Source organism: Felis catus, chromosome A2, assembly GCF_018350175.1.
Source record: "Felis catus isolate Fca126 chromosome A2, F.catus_Fca126_mat1.0, whole genome shotgun sequence".
NCBI classification, from domain to species: domain Eukaryota; kingdom Metazoa; phylum Chordata; class Mammalia; order Carnivora; family Felidae; genus Felis; species Felis catus.
The window spans coordinates 11,937,233-11,957,131 of record NC_058369.1 but is presented as its reverse complement, the minus strand read 5'-3'; the positions used below and the strand labels follow the sequence as shown (position 1 = coordinate 11,957,131).

At 43.1% G+C, this 19,899-nt stretch overlaps 1 protein-coding gene across 1 annotated transcript; it reads right to left on the bottom strand.

Moving 5' to 3' along the window:
- Positions 1-9,828: 9,828 nt before the first annotated feature.
- Positions 9,829-10,773, bottom strand: LOC101099942 (olfactory receptor 2Z1-like). Its single transcript, XM_003982048.3, has one exon. It carries the CDS (start codon positions 10,771-10,773, stop codon positions 9,829-9,831), a length of 945 nt encoding a protein of 314 aa, XP_003982097.2.
- Positions 10,774-19,899: the final 9,126 nt, after the last annotated feature.

Here is a 19,899-nt window from a genome sequence, read left to right as displayed (position 1 = left end):
GACCACAATGCTCGGGCTGATGTCGCCCTCCTGGGCATCCACTGGTGGACATCCTCCAGGACTTCCCAGCCTCCCCGATATTCCTTGAACCCCCAAACCAGAGCCTGGGCGTTGTCACCCCTATCTGTGCTGCCTCACCTCCATGGCCAATAGGTCACCACCCCCTGCTTCTCTTACCTCCTAAAATATCCCTCCTTCCTGTCCCCTACTCTCCTCTCCAGCCCCCTGCCTCTCACCTCTCTCCTGGACAACCATTCTATGCCCTCACTGGTCGCTCTATTATCTCCCCTTTCTCTCTTGTCCCCTGGACAATCCCCAAAGTAACCTTGTAACCACGTCCAAACTCCTTGCACGACAAGCCCATAAATCAAGAGGCATGATGTTGGGATAGGAAAGTGACTTTGTTTGGGGTAGGGAGCCAAGGATGGCTGGCTCTGTCCCAAAGAGCCATCTCCCTGGGCATGAAATTTGAGCTTCCTTTGTGTTAGCAAAAGGGGGAAACAGGAGGAAGTTGGAGTCAAAAAGTGACCGACATCCCAGGAAGATCGTGAAACTTCTTGGTTCTTGGTCAGCTGATCCTTGCATACAGAAATCTGCTCACATCGTTCCTGAAAATCTTGAACTTAGCACAGTCATTTCTGTACATCCTTTCTCATCTCAAGTGAGGTAGGTTTCAGGTGAAAAAAAGCAGTTTTTGCAAATCTCAGCTCTAAGCAAAATTCCTTTCATGATTAACATGTCTCCCCGCAGGGCTCATCAGAAGTTTCTAAGCTGCGGATCATAGCAGCAAGGAAAATAGGAGCAATATGGAGTCAGACGTGCTAAGTTTCTCCTGTTTGCAACCTCACGTGCCTCTCTGCCAGCAACCCTGCAATAGCTCTTCCTACCAAGAGGTCACCTGTACTGAGGGTTCACTATGTGAGAGGTTCTGTGTATCTGATTCTCCAAGGTAGCTACTACTACTCCCATTCCCTAGAAGACTTTGAGGTGCAAGGAGGTCAGATGACTCAGGTCTATTTGCTTCCAAAGCCCATTCGTATAAAACATCCCAGCCCAGGGGTTAGCACGGCTTACACACATGAAGACTTTCTAGTCCCATTCGTACAATATGAAGACTAACTAGTCAAGACTCAGAGAGGCAAAGTCACCTGTCCAAGGTCACACAGCGGGTCTGGCTATCTCCAGAACATCTGCTCTTTCTTTCTGCTCCCACCTGTTCTACCTCCCTTCCCACTCACCTGGGATGTGAGCTATGATGTCAGGCACTAAGCCCACGGTGGTCCATACACTTCTGTCTTCTGGATCTGAAGGTATCTGGTAAGTGGTGAGTTGGGTTGCGTGGAGGATGGGGTCTGGGGCTTTGAGTGATGGGGAGGTAGGTCTGTGGTCCCCCAGGAAGGAGTTTCAGTGCTCATAGCCCATTGCCTTGGGGTGAGCCCCTGAGTGCCTTGTTAGGGATCCAGAAGCCAAATAATTGTCTGCTGTGTATAGAACCACCACTAGATGTGGCCTCTTGGGGAAAGTGAGTAACTCTCATCATTCCTTTCCTTTTCCTTTTCCTCCACTTCTGTAGAGGCCCTGATCTCTGAGACATTTTTCTTGGAGAGAACTTTCTTCCAGGGCTCTGGAAGTGGCAGAATTTCCCTGGCACCCTTGTGTCCTGTGACAAACCCAAGGTGCTCTTCTCCTGCTCAAAATCCTACCATGGCTCCCATCCTTAAGCAGGACCTCCACACTTCTTTTTTTCACACAGCTTTTTATAGGAAAAAAGCATGTAAGCATATATTCATGCTTATTTATAAATAGATACATCTGCTACAGATAGAATATACAGTATTTTATGAACCACATCCTGCAAATGCTAACTTACAAAAAGCAAGAAGAAAATGAACCCTATTTAAGTAGATTTATAATTATGGCAGCTTCATATTATTCTTAGCTTACACGTCCAGGCACATATAATGGTTAATATTAATGCTTACACATGTGTATATAAGACAGTCTTCTTGATACTTTCACATTTTTTGCCGGGAGGCTGACTTCTATTCCTGCTATTGCATTTATCAATTGCTTTACAACACATAACCCCCAAAGTTAGTGGATTTGAACAGCAACATCAATAAGAACATTTATTTTGCTTATGAATATCTTTGTTTTGTTTTCTTTTGTTTTTAGATTGAATCTCCCCCCCCCAGCTTTATTGAATTATAATTCAGTATATATTTAGGGCACACAATGTGATGATTTGGTATGCGTATACATGGTGAAACGATGACCACAATCGAGTTAACACATCAATAATCTCTTGCAGTTACCAAAGTTCTTTGTGTGATGAGAACACTTAAGACCCACTCTCTTAGCAAATTTCAAGTGGATGATACAGAAGGATTAACTATAGTAGCCACACTGTGCATTAGATCCTCAGCACTTGTTCATCTTATAACTGAAAGTTTGTACCTTTTGACCAACAACTCCCCATTTCTCTCCCTTCCAATCCTGGCAACCACCATTCTGCTCTGTTTCTATAAGTTTGATTTTTTCCCCCTCCCAGATGCGGCAGATAAGTGAAATTATGCAGCATTTGTCTTTCTCTGCCTGGCTTATTTCACTTAGCATAATGTCCTCCAGGTTCGTCTATGTTGTCACGAATGGCATTATTTCCCTCTTATCTATATCGATAAATCTCCATCTGTATATCGCATTTCTTTATCCATTTATCTGATGGTGGACACTTAGGTTGTTTCTGTATCTTAGCTATTGTGAAAAATGCTGCAATGAACTTCAACATCCAGATATCTTTTTGAAATACAAGACAATATCTCTGAGGAACATGAATGCAAAAGTCCTCAACAAAATATTAGCAAAGCAAATTCAATAGCACGTTAAAAGAATCATACATCATGGGACGCCTGGGTGGCTCAGTCGGTTAGGCGACCAACTTCGGCCCAGGTCATGATCTCATGGTTTGTGAGTTTGAGCCCCGTGTCGGGCTCTGTGCTGACAGCTCAGAGCCTGGAGCCTGCTTCCAATTCTGTGTCTCCCTCTCTCTGCACCTCCCCTACTCATCCTCTATCTCTCTCTGTCTCTCAAAAAAATAAATAAATGTTAAAAAAATTAAAAAAAAAAGAATCATACATCATGATCAAATGGGATTTATCTCAGAAATGTAAGGGAAGGTTCAACATATACAGTAAGTAAATGTGATATGGAACACTAACAGAATGAAAGGTAAAAATCATATGATCATATCATTAGATGCAGAAGAAGCATCTGACAATACTCAACATCCTTTTGTGATAAAAACTTTCAACAAAGGGGTGCCTGGGTGGCGCAGTCGGTTAAGCGTCTGACTTCAGCCAGGTCACGATCTCGCGGTCCGTGAGTTCGAGCCCCGTGTCAGGCTCTGGGCTGATGGCTCGGAGCCTGGAGCCTGTTTCTGACTCTGTGTCTCCCTCTCTCTCTGCCCCTCCCCCGTTCATGCTCTGTCTCTCTCTGTCCCAAAAATAAATAAAAAACGTTGAAAAAAAAAGAAAAAAAAGAAAAAAGAAAAAAGAAAAAAAAATTAAAAAAAAAACTTTCAACAAATTGGATATAGAAGGAATGAACCTCAACATAATAAAGGCCACATAGGACAAGCCTATAGCTAACATCATACTCAACAGTGAAAGGTTGAAATCTTTTTCTCTAAGATCAAGAACAAGACAAGGATGCCCACTCTCACCTTTCCTATTCAGTATAGTACTAGAGGTCCTAGCCAAAGCAATTAGGCAAGAAAAGAAAATAAAGGGCATCCAATTGGAAAGGAAGAAGTAAAACTGTGTTTGTTTGCTTATGGATTTTAATTTGAGACAGGCTTGGCAAGGCCAGTTCACCTCTTCCATTGGAAGGCTGAGGGTGGGAATCGTTGAACACAGTGTATTCTGGATGTCGGCTGGACTTTGGCTGGGACTGGCTTGCAACACCTCTGGGTGGTGCTTCCATGTTACACCTTGGCTTCCTTGCAACATGCAGCTGGGTTCCAAGAGTGAGCATCCCAACAGGAGCAGGTGGAAACTGTATGACCTTTAATGATTCAGCTTTGGAAGTCACATAGGGCCACTTTGACATAGTCACAGTGCCCCTCTCCCCCCCAGATTTAAGGGGAGGATATTTACGCCCCACTTTTTGATGGAAGAGTATCAACATCACATTGTAAGAACAGTATGTGGGATGGCAGATATTAGTATGGTCATCCTTGGAAAATGCAATCTGCCAATGTCACTGATTATGGTATTTTCCTCTCACATTTTACCCAGTGAAGGGTCCTAGCCTCAGTCACTTTCACAGGTATTGTGCTTGCATTGTTAAAATTAATTTTTTTCTGCAGATTATTTTCAAGGAGCGTTCTTTAAGTCACTTGTCTGTTACATGGAGGGTGGTTTAGGGAAATCTGGATAACTCAAGCCATTCATGCACTTTACCAAGTATGCAACCCTTCTATAAGACAAATTAAGAACAATATACATTAAAAATATATTTACCTGTGAAAATATGTGTATTTTTCTCTGTGAAAAAGAGGAGGGGTGCCTGAGTGCCTCAGTTGGTTAAGCGTCTGACTCTTGATCTCAGCTCAGGTCATGATCTCACAGTTTGTGAGATTGAGCCCCACGTCGGGCTCTGTGCTGACAGCATAGAGCCTATTTGGGATTCTTTCTCCCCTCTCTCTCTGTCTCTCAAAATAAATAAATAAACTTTAAGAAAAAAGAAGAGGAGGAAATGATCTCTTGAGGAAAAAGGGTATTTCTCTCTTGAAATCATTTTGTTACCATGAGTATATTGCTTATTTAACCCTTAGCTGGATACTTTGAGCATCAGTGGACTTTCCCATTAAGTTAAAAAACAAAAATATAAATGACTTCCACTGGATTTTTTAAACCCAAGAATGAGTCTTTATTACCAAAGTAATTTTTTTTTGTTTTTTTAAACTTGAAATAGTTATTGATGCACGAGAAGTTTCAAAAATAGTACATAGAATTCTGCAAACCTTCCACTCAGTTTCACCCGGCAGTTACATTGTATATAAGTATGTAGTACAAAATCAAAACCAAGGAATTCACATTAGTACAATGTATCTATATAGTTGTATGCAATTTAATCACAGATGCGGATAAAATTGTCATTTTGAGGGTGCCATAGAAATGGAATCACACAATGTGTAATCTTTTGTGATTGGCTTTTTGCACTCAGTGTAATGCCCTGGAAATCTGACCAAGTTGTTGTATGTATCATGACATTTTATTCCTTTTTTTTTTTTTTTTTTTTTTTTTAATTACTGGGCATGTCATGGGCTGAATTGTGCTCCTCACTCCAAATTCGTATGTTGGTGTACTAATCCTTAGTACCTTAGAATATGACTTCATTTGGAGATAAGGTCTTTACAGAGATTAGTAAGTTTAAAATGACCTCTGAGGGTGGGCCTTAATCCCATATGACTGATGTCCTTATAAGAAGAGGACAGTTGGACACAAAGATAGACACAGAGAAAAGATGATGTGAAGACATAAGAAGACACCTCTGGCCTCCAGAGCTGTGAGAAAATACATTTTTGTTGTTTAAACCACCCAGTCGGTGGTACTTTGTTCAGTTAGCCCGAGATAACTAATACAGAGGGTAGAATACTATTGTAGGGTTTCCTGGTGTTTGTTCAAGCATTCACGTGTCGCAGGATATTTGGGTCATTTCCAGTTTTTCACTATTACAAATGATAGCTGCTGTGAATATTTGTGTACAGGTTTGTGTGTGTGTGTGTGGGGGGGGTGCTGTATTGTCACTTTTATAAATTCCGAAGCCAACGATTAGTGAAATTGATGTAACATTTCACTTGACAGTCATTTCTTTAAACACTTGTTGATTTCAACTTTGTGGTTTTACTTTTGTGCTTTGGAGCAAAACTCTGCTTTTCTCCTTTTTTTAAAATTTTGTTTTCATTCCTAGGTCCCTGTTAGGTTCAGAAGCTCCTGGGATGCTGCAGACTGCCAGTGGGCAATGCCAGGTTTGAAGCTTGAGGAGAGAAATAAAGGCCTCGTTAGACCCTTAAGTTATGTGCAATATGCCTCTGGAAAATCTTGGGAATGATCCGCCTGATTTTGAAACACTAGCGTCCCCTAGCGCTTGGTTTGGGTTACACATCATGGAAGAGGGTTTCACCGTGAATGGGGATGAGGAATGAATTCCTCCACAACATCTATATTTATATCTTCTTGATGAATCGACCCTTTTCTCATTATAATGTGTCCTTGTTTTAAATATATAATTTATTGTCAAGTTAGCTAACATACAGTGTATACGGTGTGTTCTTGGCTTCAGGAGTAGATTCCCATGATTCATCACTTACATATAACACCCAGTGCTCATCCCAACAAGTGTCCTCCTCAATGCCCATCACCCATTTAGCCCACCCCCCACCCACCTCCCCTCCAGAACCCTCAGTTTGTCCTCTGTATTTAAGAGTCTCTTATGGTTTGTCTCCTTCTTTGTAACTGTACATGTTTTTTTCTTTCCCTTCCCCCATGCTCTTCTATTAAGTTTCTCAATGTCCACATATGAGTGAAATCATATGATATCTTTCTCTGACTTATTTCATTTAGCACAATACCCTCCAGTTCCATCCACATTGTTGGAAATGGCAGGATTTCGTTCTTTTGCATCACTGAGTAGTACTCCATTGTGTATATAAACCACATCTTCTTTATCCATTCATCCATTGATGGACATGTGGGCTATTTCCATAATTTGGCTATTGTCGAAAGAGCTGCTATAAACATTGGGGTACATGTGCCCCTGAAATGTCCTTCTTTATCTCTGGTAATTCTCCTTGCTTTCAAGTCTGTTTTTTTCCTGATATTGATATAGACACTCCACCTTTCTTATGATTAGTATTTTCATAATTTGCTTTCCATACTTTTATAAGAGATACATAGCCAAGGAAACTTGAACGGCCAATAAACTTAGGAAAAGATTCTCACTCTCACTAGAAATCAAGGAGATTGAAAGTACACCAACGAAGACATAGAATTTTCCTCCAAGAAATTGGCAAAATTTTGAAGTTTTATCATTCAAAATGTTGTTGACATAGTTGGAGAAATGACCAGTCTCCTGTGTGGGTGGCAATCTTTGCACAGTAATTTGGCAATATCTATTAAAAAAAATGTGTGTACTTTATGATGAAGCCACTCATCTCTTAGAGATAACAGCTGGGTGTGATGAGATTGAGAGGAAGTGAGAGACTCAGTTCTTCTGACAAGGTCAGTGGTGTAGGTGAAGGCAGAGGAAGAGCCCGACCCAGGCCTGGCATCATTTTCCCCACTGAACTTGCTTAAAGCCTCTCATGCTAATGTTCATGAAAGTCTAAGAAATAAAACTAGTCAGCCTCACAGAACCTTACTCTTTTCTATATTACCTTTGTTGTATCGAGTACAATGAAATATTTCTTAAAATTGTTTTAGTGTTTGGTTATTTTTGAGGGAGAGAGAGACAGAGTGCGAGCAGGGGAGGAGCACAGAGAGAGGGAGACACAGAATCCGAAGCAGGCTCCAGGCTCCAAGCTGTCAGCACAAAGCCCGACATGGGGTTCGAACTCACGAACTGTGAGATCATGACCTGAGCCAAAGTCAGACACTTAACTGACTGAGCCACCCAAGCGTCTCTACAATGGAATATTTCTTTAAAAGTACCTCAAATTTGGGGCGCCTGGGTGGCGCAGTCGGTTAAGCGTCCGACTTCAGCCAGGTCACGATCTCGCGGTCCGTGAGTTCGAGCCCCGCGTCAGGCTCTGGGCTGATGGCTCAGAGCCTGGAGCCTGTTTCCGATTCTGTGTCTCCCTCTCTCTCTGCCCCTCCCCCGTTCATGCTCTGTCTCTCTCTGTCCCAAAAATAAATAAATGTTGAAAAAAAAATTAAAAAAAAATAAAAGTATCTCAAATTTGGGGAGAAATATACACACATCCAGTCTGTTTTTTGTAACTTCAGGGAAGCTTTACTGGGTCTGGGAAGAGCGGGGGTAGAAATTAAAGAGAAGAACAATAGAGAAGACTCAAGATCCTGGCCAGCTTATTCTCGCTGGTTTGTAAAACTGCACAAAACATGCCCTCTCTGCCCCACTCACCTGCCCAGTCCTGAGAGCAGCAAAACCATTATAAGGGACTTCCATGCATGTCTCCTGACCTTCATTTCACCTATGACCTCAGAGTGATCAGCCCAAGGATGACTGTGGCCAGTAGGAGACAAGAGAATTCTCACCAGAAAGCTGTATTTCCTTGCCTTGATTTTTACAATTTCTTTTCTAGTCTTCAGGAGCCATTTGCCAGTTGGAAGCACTGTGATATGTTGAACACAGACTCGGGCAGCCTGGGTTAGAATCCCAGATCCCTAAATATGGAGAACAAACTGAGGGTTGCTGGAAGGGTTGTTGGTGGGGGGATGGGCTAAATGGGCCAGGGGCATTAAGCAAGGCACTTGTTGGGATGAGCACTGGGTGTTATACATAGGGGATGAATCCCTGGAAACTACTCCTGAAATCATTGCACTATATGCCAACTAACTTGGATGTAAATTTAAAAAAGAATCCTAGCAACTTCCTAGCTGGGTTATCTTGGGTATGTTACTTAAACTCCCCATGTTTCAGTTTCTTTATCTATACATAAGACAATAATAGTATGGACTCAGAGGGTTGTTGACAGAGGGTATATGCTGTGACAATAGAAACCCTGTTGACTTTATAAATAAAAGTTTATCACCCACATAAATTCCAGTATAGGTCATCTCTAATACCATACTATACTACTCTGATACTATACTGTAGTCAAATTGTGATAGTATATTGCAATATTGTGTACTACAAATAGTATAGTATTCTACAGGTATCATCCCTGATACCTATGTTGACTGGTACAAGAGAGCTCTGAAAATGGAACTTGGGCTTAAATGTGGGATTGATGACATAGTTCAAATACTTAAAAGCCCTCACTCAATAACTCCTTTCCTCGACACACACAATACCTCCACACACATAGATTGACACCCATCATTCAAAATGCTTAGGATAACGTGTCAACTCAGCCTTGGTATGCATAACAGCTCTGATTCTTAACCCAAAGATGCATTAGGTAAATATCTCTGCAAAGACAAAGAGTAGGGATGTATCATTCTTCTGGAAATCCTTAATTGAGTAATCTTAACTCTTGTAGTCAATGGTGATGACAACAAAAGTTTAAAAATGGCAGCATCCAATCTTAGAAGGCCTGGGCATTCAGATAAGAGTGGTCTTCACCATCTTACAACTGCTTCATAATAATTGAGATAGTAAATATAACACATGCTTGGACTGTCCAACCAGGGTCATCGTGAGTGACAGTCTTCCATTTCAGTGAAACCTAAAAATATGACTCAAACAAAGATACTACTGAGAACCAACATGGCTTACTTGGATCTCAGAGATGGGATCCCAGACCCATCACTCACTCTGCAGAAATGTATAAGAATAGGGTGTAAGCCAGAACAATAACAGGTGACCAAAATATCCATAAGCTGTTGGGTTAACATTATTTCGGTAAAATTTCCTTCTGTTTAACACTGAAAAAAAAAAAAACCAAAACAACCAAACAACTCCTTCTCTTATTTAAGCGATTGGGTTCACAGTTTTTGTTTTCTATAAATCCCCAAGAGAAAAAGCAACTCTTGGAGGAGAAAGGGAGTTGGATATAGTATACCTTGCACCACATGAATTGTAAATGAAGGATAGGCCTCAGCTGTAAGGGAGGGTCCCAGAAACAACCCAGAATCCTCCATGAGGTCATCTCTTTGACATAAAGCCAGTTCTGCCAAGAACCTTGACCAAAGCCATTTGAACCTCTCTGTTTCTCAGGCTATAGATGAGGGGGTTGAGTGTGGGGGTGACAAGGCTATAGAAGAGGGAGACCACATTGTCCTGCTGTGGGCTGTGGTAGGTGCCTGGAACCATGTACATGAACATGGCTGCCCCATAAAAGAACCCTACAACAGTGATGTGAGAGGAACAGGTGGTGAAGGCCTTGTGTCGGGTCTCTGCTGAGTGCATGCAGAGAACGGCCCTCAACACATGGCTGTAGGAGGTGGTGATGAGTGACAGGGGAAGAAGCAAGATCAGCACTCCTGAGATGGACAGCGACAACTCATAAGCAGAGGTGTCTGCACAAGAGAGCTTCAGCAGAGCCGGTAGCTCACAGAAGAAGTGATCCACAGTGTGTGAGGCACAGTAGGGGAAGTGCAGGGTGATGGAGGTCTGGATGGAGGCCACGAGCACACCTGACAACCAGGAGGTGCCCACCATGAGCAGGCAGACCTGACGTCTCATGAGTACAGGATAATGCAGGGGGTGGCACACAGCAACATAGCGGTCGTAAGACATGAGGGATAGCAGGACACCCTCAGAGACACCCATCAGCATCAGGAAGAACATCTGAGCTGCACAACCCCCAAAGGAGATGGAACCCTTTCCCTGCAGGAAGTTGGCTGCCATCTTGGGGATGGTGACCAGTAGAAAGCCAACATCCAATAAGGAGAGTTGACTGAGCAGGAAGTACATGGGTGTGTGGAGCCTGGAGTCTGTGTGGATCAGGAAGAGCAGGATGATGTTTCCCAGAAGGCCCATAGTGAATATGACAGCCACAAGGGAGAATAGGACCAGATGTGGCCCCGAGTGGCTCAAGAGCCCCATGAGAGTGAAGTCTGAGGTCACTGACTGATTTGATTCCCCCATCCTCCAGGAGGCATCACCCATCTGCAGGAAGAAGGGGATATTTGGAAGGAGTCTCAGTGGGTAGTAGCTTTGTCTTGCATGCCAAATAGAATTGTTTGGTAAGAGTTGCTCTGGAGTCTCAAGAAGGATGAAGAGCACAGTGTCAGTAAGAAAAAAAATAATTGATTCATTATATCTGCTTTGGTCAGGAGGTAGGGAATAGCGAAGTCTTGCCTTTACCCTCCAGGCAAACCCTATCCACCTGTACTTACAGTTAAACTCTCTATCCCCAAGCTAAGGAGTCCAAGTCAATCCCAGTGCCATATTGGAATATGCCCATCCCAGATGTCCTGGAGCCAAAGCAGAGGTTGTATTCCAAAGAGATTAGATATCAAATAGGGAGACTTTGCCAAAGATAATAGGAGATGATGAGGCTGGAGAAGAAATGTAGTGTGTTTGGATTGTTTGGCATATAGTTAAGAGAATATACTCTGGGCTAGAGCAAGATTCAAATGCCAATTCAGCTGTGTCCCAGCTTTGTGACTTTGGACAAGTTATTTAACCTTTCTGGGAGTCAGTTTCCCCATCCGCCTATGGAGATAAATAACACCTCTTCGTAAGAGTAGCTCTGAGTGTCAAATGAGATAGTGAATTAAAGAGCTCAGCACAATGACAACCATGTGGTAATTTCTTGATTTAAGTTCACAACTATTACTCATATCGTAAAGGAAATGTAAACATTTAAAAAATTCAGCTATAGTCGGGTAATGTATGCCTGGTGCTTAGCTCAATGTCTGGGATATAGTAGTACTGTTCAATACATATTAGCTCTTTTTGTTGATGTTCTTCAACATTATAATTCTTGTCCAGTTGCATGGCAAAAACTGATCAAGTTTATTCTCAGTCATGCTCTCTTGAAATGACAATTTCCCTGTCCTTACCCTAAGTCAGTGGTTCTCAACCAGAGGTAATTTAGCCCTCTTTCCTGTCCAGAGGACATTGGCAATGTCTGGAGATATTTCTGATAGCCATGACAGAGTGCTAATGGATCTAGTGGGTAGAGGTTAGAGATGCTACTGAATATCCTATAAGGCACAGGATGGCCCCCACCACAAAGAATTGTCTGGTCCCAAATTTCAATGGTGCCAAGGTCGAGAAACCCTTCAACTGATATCCAACAACTCTTCTCTGACCTGGAGCTGAGCCTCTGGGAGATCTCTTGAGTCCATTGTCTTGGTCATCCAACAGGGATGAGCTTCGTGTCCCATGCATGCCTAGAGATTAATCTGTGAAGTTGAATTTCCAGATACATTTTAAAGGAAATATTAATAAGACTAGTCCCAACTGAAATCCCTGGAGAACTGCACTGTTTCCATGACTCTGTATAGAGAAGGGTTTATTCTTTTAATCATTATTCCTTGGGGAAAATTCATAGCCAAATAGTCCCTCTGGACCTTGTCAAAGGATTTGCAAGTGGACAGTGTACTTAGCTCTTCTCATTTCACCCATATCTCCCCCTCAACCCATACACCAAAGGGAAGAAAAGGAAGCTAATTCCTTTTAAGCATTTACTATGCATCAGACACCCTGCTAAGGTCAGAGAAAGGCTGATGGGCTTCAGCTGAGGGTTTCTCAACATTGACACTAGTGACATTTTGGGCCAGATCATTTTAGGTATGTTACAGGCATTTTTAAAATTTAATCTTGCTGGTAGGTATTATCATCTGCCTTGTATAGGTGAAGGAGCAGGGATTCAAAGAAGGGCAATAGCTGAGTATATTAGGTTGAATAATGTTTCTCTCAAATTCATGTCCCCTTGGAACCTCGGAATGTGTCCCTATTTGGAAAGAGGGTCTTTGCAGATGTAACTGTTAAGCATCTTGAGCCTAAATCATCCTGGATTCAGGGTGTCCTCTAAGAGTGGGCACAAGGAAGGTGGACATGTGGAGATGGAAGCAGAGATTGGACTGCCCCAGATAAAAGACAAGGAACGTCAAAGGTTGCCAGAGATGCCAGAATCTAGAAAAGAGCCATGGGACAGATTCCCCCTCAGAACCCCCAGAAGGGGGGCACCTGGGTGGCTCGGTCGGTTGGGCGGCCGACTTCGGCTCAGGTCATGATATCGTGGTCCGTGAGTTCGAGCCCCGCGTCGGGCTCTGGGCTGACAGCTCAGAGCCTGGAGCCTGTTTCGGATTCTGTGTCTCCCTCTCCCTCTGCCCCTCCCCTGTTCATGCTCTGTCTCTCTCTGTCTCAAAGATAAATAAACGTTAAAAAAATTAAAAAAAAAAAAAAGAACCCCCAGAAGGAATCAATCCTGTCAACACCTTGAGTTCGGACATCTGGTCTCCAGAACTGTGAGAGAACACATGTCTTGTTTTAGACCACCCAGTTTGTGACCCCCACACACTCATACACCAATCCAAGGTCACCCAGCAAACAAGTGGTAGAATCAACTTTTAAACAACAGCTGGTGCGATTCCAGGGTTCCTATGTTTTTTCTTCACATCCTACTTTCTAACAAAAAATAATAGATTGTTCAGGTCCTGCTTCTCTAGGTAAACCCTTGGCTTTCCCTGCTCCAGTCATGCTATGTTCTTCTCTTCTGTTGGACAATTATCTACCTGTGTGGCCTGGGGCAGGAGCCAGGACCTCACCAGCTGTGGGTCCATGGTCTTGGATACTCTTGCCCTGGAGCTCTCCCACTCATTCACCTGGCTTTGGCACAGTGGTCCTTTCAGCAGATTGGTCAACAGTCCCCTACTCTTCACCTTGAGAAACCATGCAGATCTACTCTGGTTTACCTCCAAGAAGTGTCAATTGGTCTGGAGCGTGATGTGAACTCAGTACCATTTGCCCTGGTACCTTGGATCCTCTACCTCTGAAGACTACATGATTATCTCCCCAATGTCTTACCTGGTAAAGGCTCCCTTCCTTCCTTCACCCTCAACACTGTTTCCCTGACCTCACTTTCCCTTCCAGAATTTCCAAGTGTTCTCTTTGCTAATGCTACGTCCACAGAGCAGCATGCTCTCCCATTGCTGGCTTTTGGAAGCTCCTGTAAGCAGCTTCTCCAACAGGACTGTGAGCCCCTCTATCATGGTTTGTTTGCCTTGGGCTTTGTGCACATTCTTCCTTCAGGACAGGGTGCTTCCTTCCACTCAAGCCACCTTCCCCAGCCAGGCAGCAGGAAGCACGGGACAGGAACCAATCTTGGCTTTGGGTGTGTTGTCTCCTTGTTCTAAGTCAGCCAGCTCCCTCATATCTTAGGATCAAGAGCCTCTCCGACTCCAGCCAGTCTTTTTTTTTTTTAAGTAAGCTCTATACCCAGTGTGGGGCTTGAACTCACAACCCCGAGATCAAGAGTTGCATGCTCTACCTACTGAGCCAGCCAGGCACCTCTCCAACCAGTTTTTTGAGCTGACTTTTAAACTCCTTCCTTCTTACCTTTTCCTCATTACTGTTTGCATTTCAGACCTGATGCCTTTTGCTGAAATGAAAAGTGAGAGAAGAGGCCCTGGAGTTAGTGGACTCCCTGTTGCCAGTAAAACCTTCACACCATCTCCCACTTATGAGGAAGCGTGGCTGAGCCCTCCCTCCATCAGACAGAGGGCAGCTTCTATGAAAGTTCATGTGTGGACATTAAAATAGACACCCACCCCCACATCCCAGGGTCTGGCACTCTCAGGCTCTTGGCAGTGCTGACGGATTGAGATAAAACAGATGGTAAGATGCTCACCTGTGAGCCGGGGAAGATGAAGAGGCAAATACAATCCCTGTCCCTGCAAATGCCTGCATACACTCAAATTCTGCACCATCATAAAAATGAATATAAAACTACAAACTTCTGAGGCTCTTTCTTGCCCTCAATATCTCCTCTCTAACCATGCCTAATCTCCAGAAGCCTCCTCAAGCATGGGGTTCCAGGCTCTCACTTCGACTTGCCAGGGTCTGAAAGACCCCCCTCTAGGCCCTCACAAATATTTCACTTCTTATACTGGGATGCTTTCTTGATAAAACCTCTCCAGAATCCAGCATTAAATTAATCCTTTGATTAATTAATCTTGCCTTGGTCTATGGGGTGACTGACAAAATTGTCTGAGGATAGAGGCCCTGGGGGACTGTGTTGCATCAGAAAGCTTCTTTTTATCTCCTTTTGTCAGAGAGAGAGAAAACTAATAGCCATGGGAGCTAGAGCCCTTGAGACTGAAATTATGCCAGGAGATACATTTGCCCAAGCCTCCATTCCAGGAAGGTGGGAAGCACTGTGGGAGATAACTGAACTCTCCAAAGAATCTAAAGGCCAACAATAGTGTCTGATAATTCAGAAATCTTTATGTGTCCCCTTGTGAGAGAAGGGGATGTGGGAATCCCCCCTCCCCCCGCCTTTTTTAAAGCATGGATACACATGAACATGAACACACACAAAATTAACATTTCTGATTTTTAGAGAATTTTTTTGAGCGAAATAATGAAGCTGTGATGTTAGAAGAATAACCAGGAAATAGCCCCCACTTATTCTACCTATTCTAGAGTAATTCCCTGTCTCTCTGAGGGCATTCACAGAATGCACAGGCACATATTTGCATTGCAGTCAAAGAGGGCAGGCGCTGTTACCAAATGATCAATCATAGTCTGTAAGTCAGGAAATGAATGGGAGGACACTGCCCAGGCCAACAGCGCACCCTCACCCCCGCTCCCCTTCAACCCCCCACTCCCACCTCCTTCCACCCCCCACCCCACTCCCTCCTGCCTCCAATAATTCAAGAGAGGAGGGTTTGTTTGGAAGAGAAGGAGGGATTTATTTTGGGTGCTGACAGCTGGGGCAGGTGGCAACCTCTGTGCCCGCAAGGAGATCTAGATTTTTTTTTTTAACGTTTATTTACTTTTGAGAGAGAGACAGAGCACAAGCGGGGGAGGGGCAGAGAGAGAGGGAGACACAGAATCTGAAGCAGGCTCCAGGCTCTGAGCTGTCAGCACACAGCCTGACACCGCTCGAACTCACGAACGGTGAGATCATGACCTGAGCCAAAGTCAGATGCTTAATCGACTGAGCCACCCAGGTGCCCCAGAAGTCCTAGATTTTTATAAGGAGAGGTTGAGGGGTTGGTTTGCTGCAGGAAAGCAGGCAGAGAGCGGACAGAGAGCACGTGATCAGGGTGTGGAGGGGGATGGGGCTGGGTCTGTGTTCAGCACGGGATCTGAGGATCTCAGGCAGGAAAGGGGAAGCGTGGGGTGTGGGCTTTTCTGGTCTGGCAGTTGGAATGTTCCGGTCATTGCAAAACACCTTCCTCAATGCCTAGAGAAAGTGCGATGAGAAATAAGCATAATGGGTTTTAGTGTGTGAGTTAAGCCGTCTTGTCTCTTTCTGGTTTTAACTTGGTTGAGCAAGAAGGCCCCATAACTGGAGGTAGGTATGCATGGTCTGGAATCTGTTGAGTGTTTCTTGGACAGCATATATGATGACTTTTGAGAAATATTTGATTAATATTAAATATAAATGTATGAATATAAATTTAAAATGTACTTATAAATACTTTATACATATAAAATAAATATATGAATATTTACAAATAGTTACATAAAGTTTATATAAGTTATGCAATTTGTATATAAAGGAGGTAGTTGGGGGTTTATGGGCTTTTTTGGATTGGTTGATGTGCATATGAAACATATGCTCCCAGATGACTTGTTTGCTATCTTTAGAAATTGTCTAGTCTCTCCAGGATCAGCAAGACCCCAGCTGTCAACACATCAGAAAATAAAAAGTCACGACTAATACAAAATACCAATGCAAATCCAGTAACTGCTGACTGTTTACTAAAAGGTGATGCGTGTCAACTGTGGTTTTAACTCCTTGTAAATAGAGCTGAACACTTACATCTTTGTAACCAATTACAGGCTACCCGCAGGCATCCTGGGCCTTTTCTTTGTTCAATAGTAAACTGAGCTAATTCTGTATTTAGGAATTGGCATGTTCTTTGGGTTTTGATTTTTGTTTCTCCGACACTTCCAAGTTCCCAGACAGTGAATCCAGGTATAGGAAGGCTCTGTCCTTATCCTTGACCTTCCTTGAATAATTTCTCTCCAGGATGGTGGAAACAGAATTTATGGGAATCGTTTAGAAGGCAGCATTGCCCAATACCAGACATAAAAATGTTCTGAATTTGTGGTTACATAGGAGCCAACTGTGTTGTGTATGAGTAAGACAGTGTTGTTGTGCTGACCTCTAAAATAGGTCCTCAGAAAATACCGTTCTGATAGATGGATCTCCAAACTGAAAAAGCCGTCTTTTTTTTTTTTTTTTTTACGTTTAATCAAAAAAGCAAGAGGACTATAAAAGTCCCTCATTCCATTAGCAACCATATGGCAGTTTAACTTTGCAAAGTATTTTTGTATCCCTTTTTACATTTTTAAACCTTTGTTATGAAACATAATGCATATACACAAGATGTATAAACAAACACGCACAATCAGTGGAAGGTTATATGATAAATGTTCCCACACTGACAACCCAAGTGCAGTAAAAGGTGCTCTCGCCAGACCCAGAGGCCCCCACATATTTCTCTCTCATCACGTGGGTTAGTTCTCCAGACTTATCCAGTATCCTGAATTTCTGATAATCATGTACTGATTTTCTTTACAGTTTTCTACCCATGTATATATACACCCCTAAAGAATATAGTTTAGCTTTGCCATTAAAAAAAATAACTCTTAGGGGCGCCTGGGTGTCTCAGTCGGTTGGGCCTCCGACTTCAGCTCAGGTCATGATCTCGCGGTCCGTGAGTTCGAGCCCCACATCAGGCTCTGTGCTGACGGGTTGGAGCCTGGAACCTGCTTTGGATTCTGTGTCTCCCTCTCTCTCTGCCCCTCCCCTACTCATACTCTGTCTCTTTCTCTCTCTCAAAAAATAAATAAAAACATTAAAAATAAAAAAAACCCAACTCTATTGATGTATAGTTTACTTAAAATGACCTCATCTTAAGATATATACATATATATACATGTATGTATAGGTTAGGGTTAGGGGCAGAGGGAGAGAGAGAGAATCCCAAGTAGGCTTTGCACTGACAGTGCTTGATCTCACGACTCTGGGATCATGACTTGAGCCGAGATCAAGAGTCGGATGTTAAATCCACTGAGCCACCCAGACACCCCCTTAAGTTATATATCTTGATGAGTTTGGCACAGAACCTTCACCACAATCAAGATATAGAATATTCCCATATTTCCAGACAACTATATTCTATTTTCTGTTGTTATAGGTAGCTCTGTATAGATGAGACCTACGGTAAGCTAGTATTTTTGGTCTGGCTTTATTCAACATGCTTGCTTGTATGTGTGTGTGTATGTATGTATGTACGTACTTTAGAGAGAGAGTGTGTGTGAGCAGGGGAGAAGGGCAGAAGGAGAGAGAGAGAATCTGAAGCAGGCTTCATGCTCAGCGTGGAAGGTTGTGGATCCTACAACCCTGGGATCATGACCTGAGCCGAAATCAAGAGTCAGATACTCAACTGACTGAACCACCCAGGTGCCCCTCAACATGCTTTTAAGAATCATTCATGGGGGCACCTGGGTGGCTCAGTCGGCTAAGCGGCCGACTTCGGCTCAGGTCATGATCTCATGGTCCATGAGTTCAAGCCCCGCGTTGGGCTCTGTGCTGACAGCTCAGAGCCTGGGGCCTGTTTCAGATTCTGTGTCTCCTTCTCTCTGACCCTCCCCCATTCATGCTCTGTCTCTCTCTGTCTCAAAAATAAATAAAAACATAAAAAAAAAGAATCATTCATGTTGTTGCATGGGTCAGGAATTCACTCCTTTTACATCACTCAGGGGTGTTCCATTGTGCGGATATTATGATTTGCTTTTCCATTCACAAATTGATGACATTTCAGCTATTTCAGCCTTGAGGCTATTAAAAGTAAAACTGCTAAGAATATTAGTGTTTCACATTTTTGAACTTTTTCTCCACAAATTTCAAATCGAAAAAATGTATTTATTTTTTTAACTTTTATTCATTTTTGAGAGACAGAGTGCGAGCAGAGGAGGGACAGAGAGAGAGGGAGACTCAGAATTTAAAGCAGGGTCCAGGCTCTGAGCTGTCAGCATAGAGCTCAACACGGGGCTCGAACCCACAAACCACGAGATCATGACCTGAGCTGAAGTCAGATGCTTAACCAACTGAGCCACCCAGACGCCCCATCAAATTGAAAACATTTAGATCTACAGAAAGGTTGTAGGAATAGCCCGATGAACCTGTGTGCTCTTCGTCTAGCTTCACCATTTATCAACTCTGCGATATATTTACTTTACAGAGCTATCTATCTATCTATCTGTCTATCTATCTATCCGTCCATGTGTCTATCTATCCATCTATTTATCTATCATCTATCATCTACCTACCTCACATATACTCTTCATTTTTCTTCCATTTGAGAGTGGGTTGCACAAATTGTTTTTGAATAATTGCTTTAGTTTCTGAGGAGATAATTTATGTAATCTTGTGTGGGTTTTTTTTTCCATCAGAATAAAATATGAAAGACTCATCCAAGCTGCTGTATACAGCTCTTGTTGGCTCATCTTCATTGATTTATGTTTTCTGGTTTTCCATCATATGGATATACCGCAACTTATTCTTCTATTCTATTTGATTATTCTCAGTTTTAGCCATTACAAAATATTGTGATGAGCATTCTTGAACACATCTCCCCGTGCAAATAAGCACAGAGCTGTGTTGGATATACACCTACAAGTGCAACTCCAAGGATATGTGTGTTCTCAGCTTTGACGTCTGTGCTCAACTGTTTTCTAGAATTACTGCACCATTTAAAAATTTTTTTTAAATGTTTATTCATCTTTGAGAGACAGAGAGAGACAGAGCATGAGCGGGGAAGGGGCAGAGAGAGGGAGACAAAGAATCTGAAGCAGGCTCCAGGCTCCGAGCTGTCAGCACAGAGCCCCACGCGGGGCTTGAACTCACGAACTGTGAGATCATGACCTAAGCCAAAATTGGACACTCAACCGACTGAGCCACCCAGGCGCCCTGAATTACTGCACCAATTTACACTCACGCCAGCAGTGTAGGAATGTTCCAGTCGCTCCGTATCTCCAGCAAAACTTCCTGACGGACTGAAAGATTTGCCCCAATCTGAT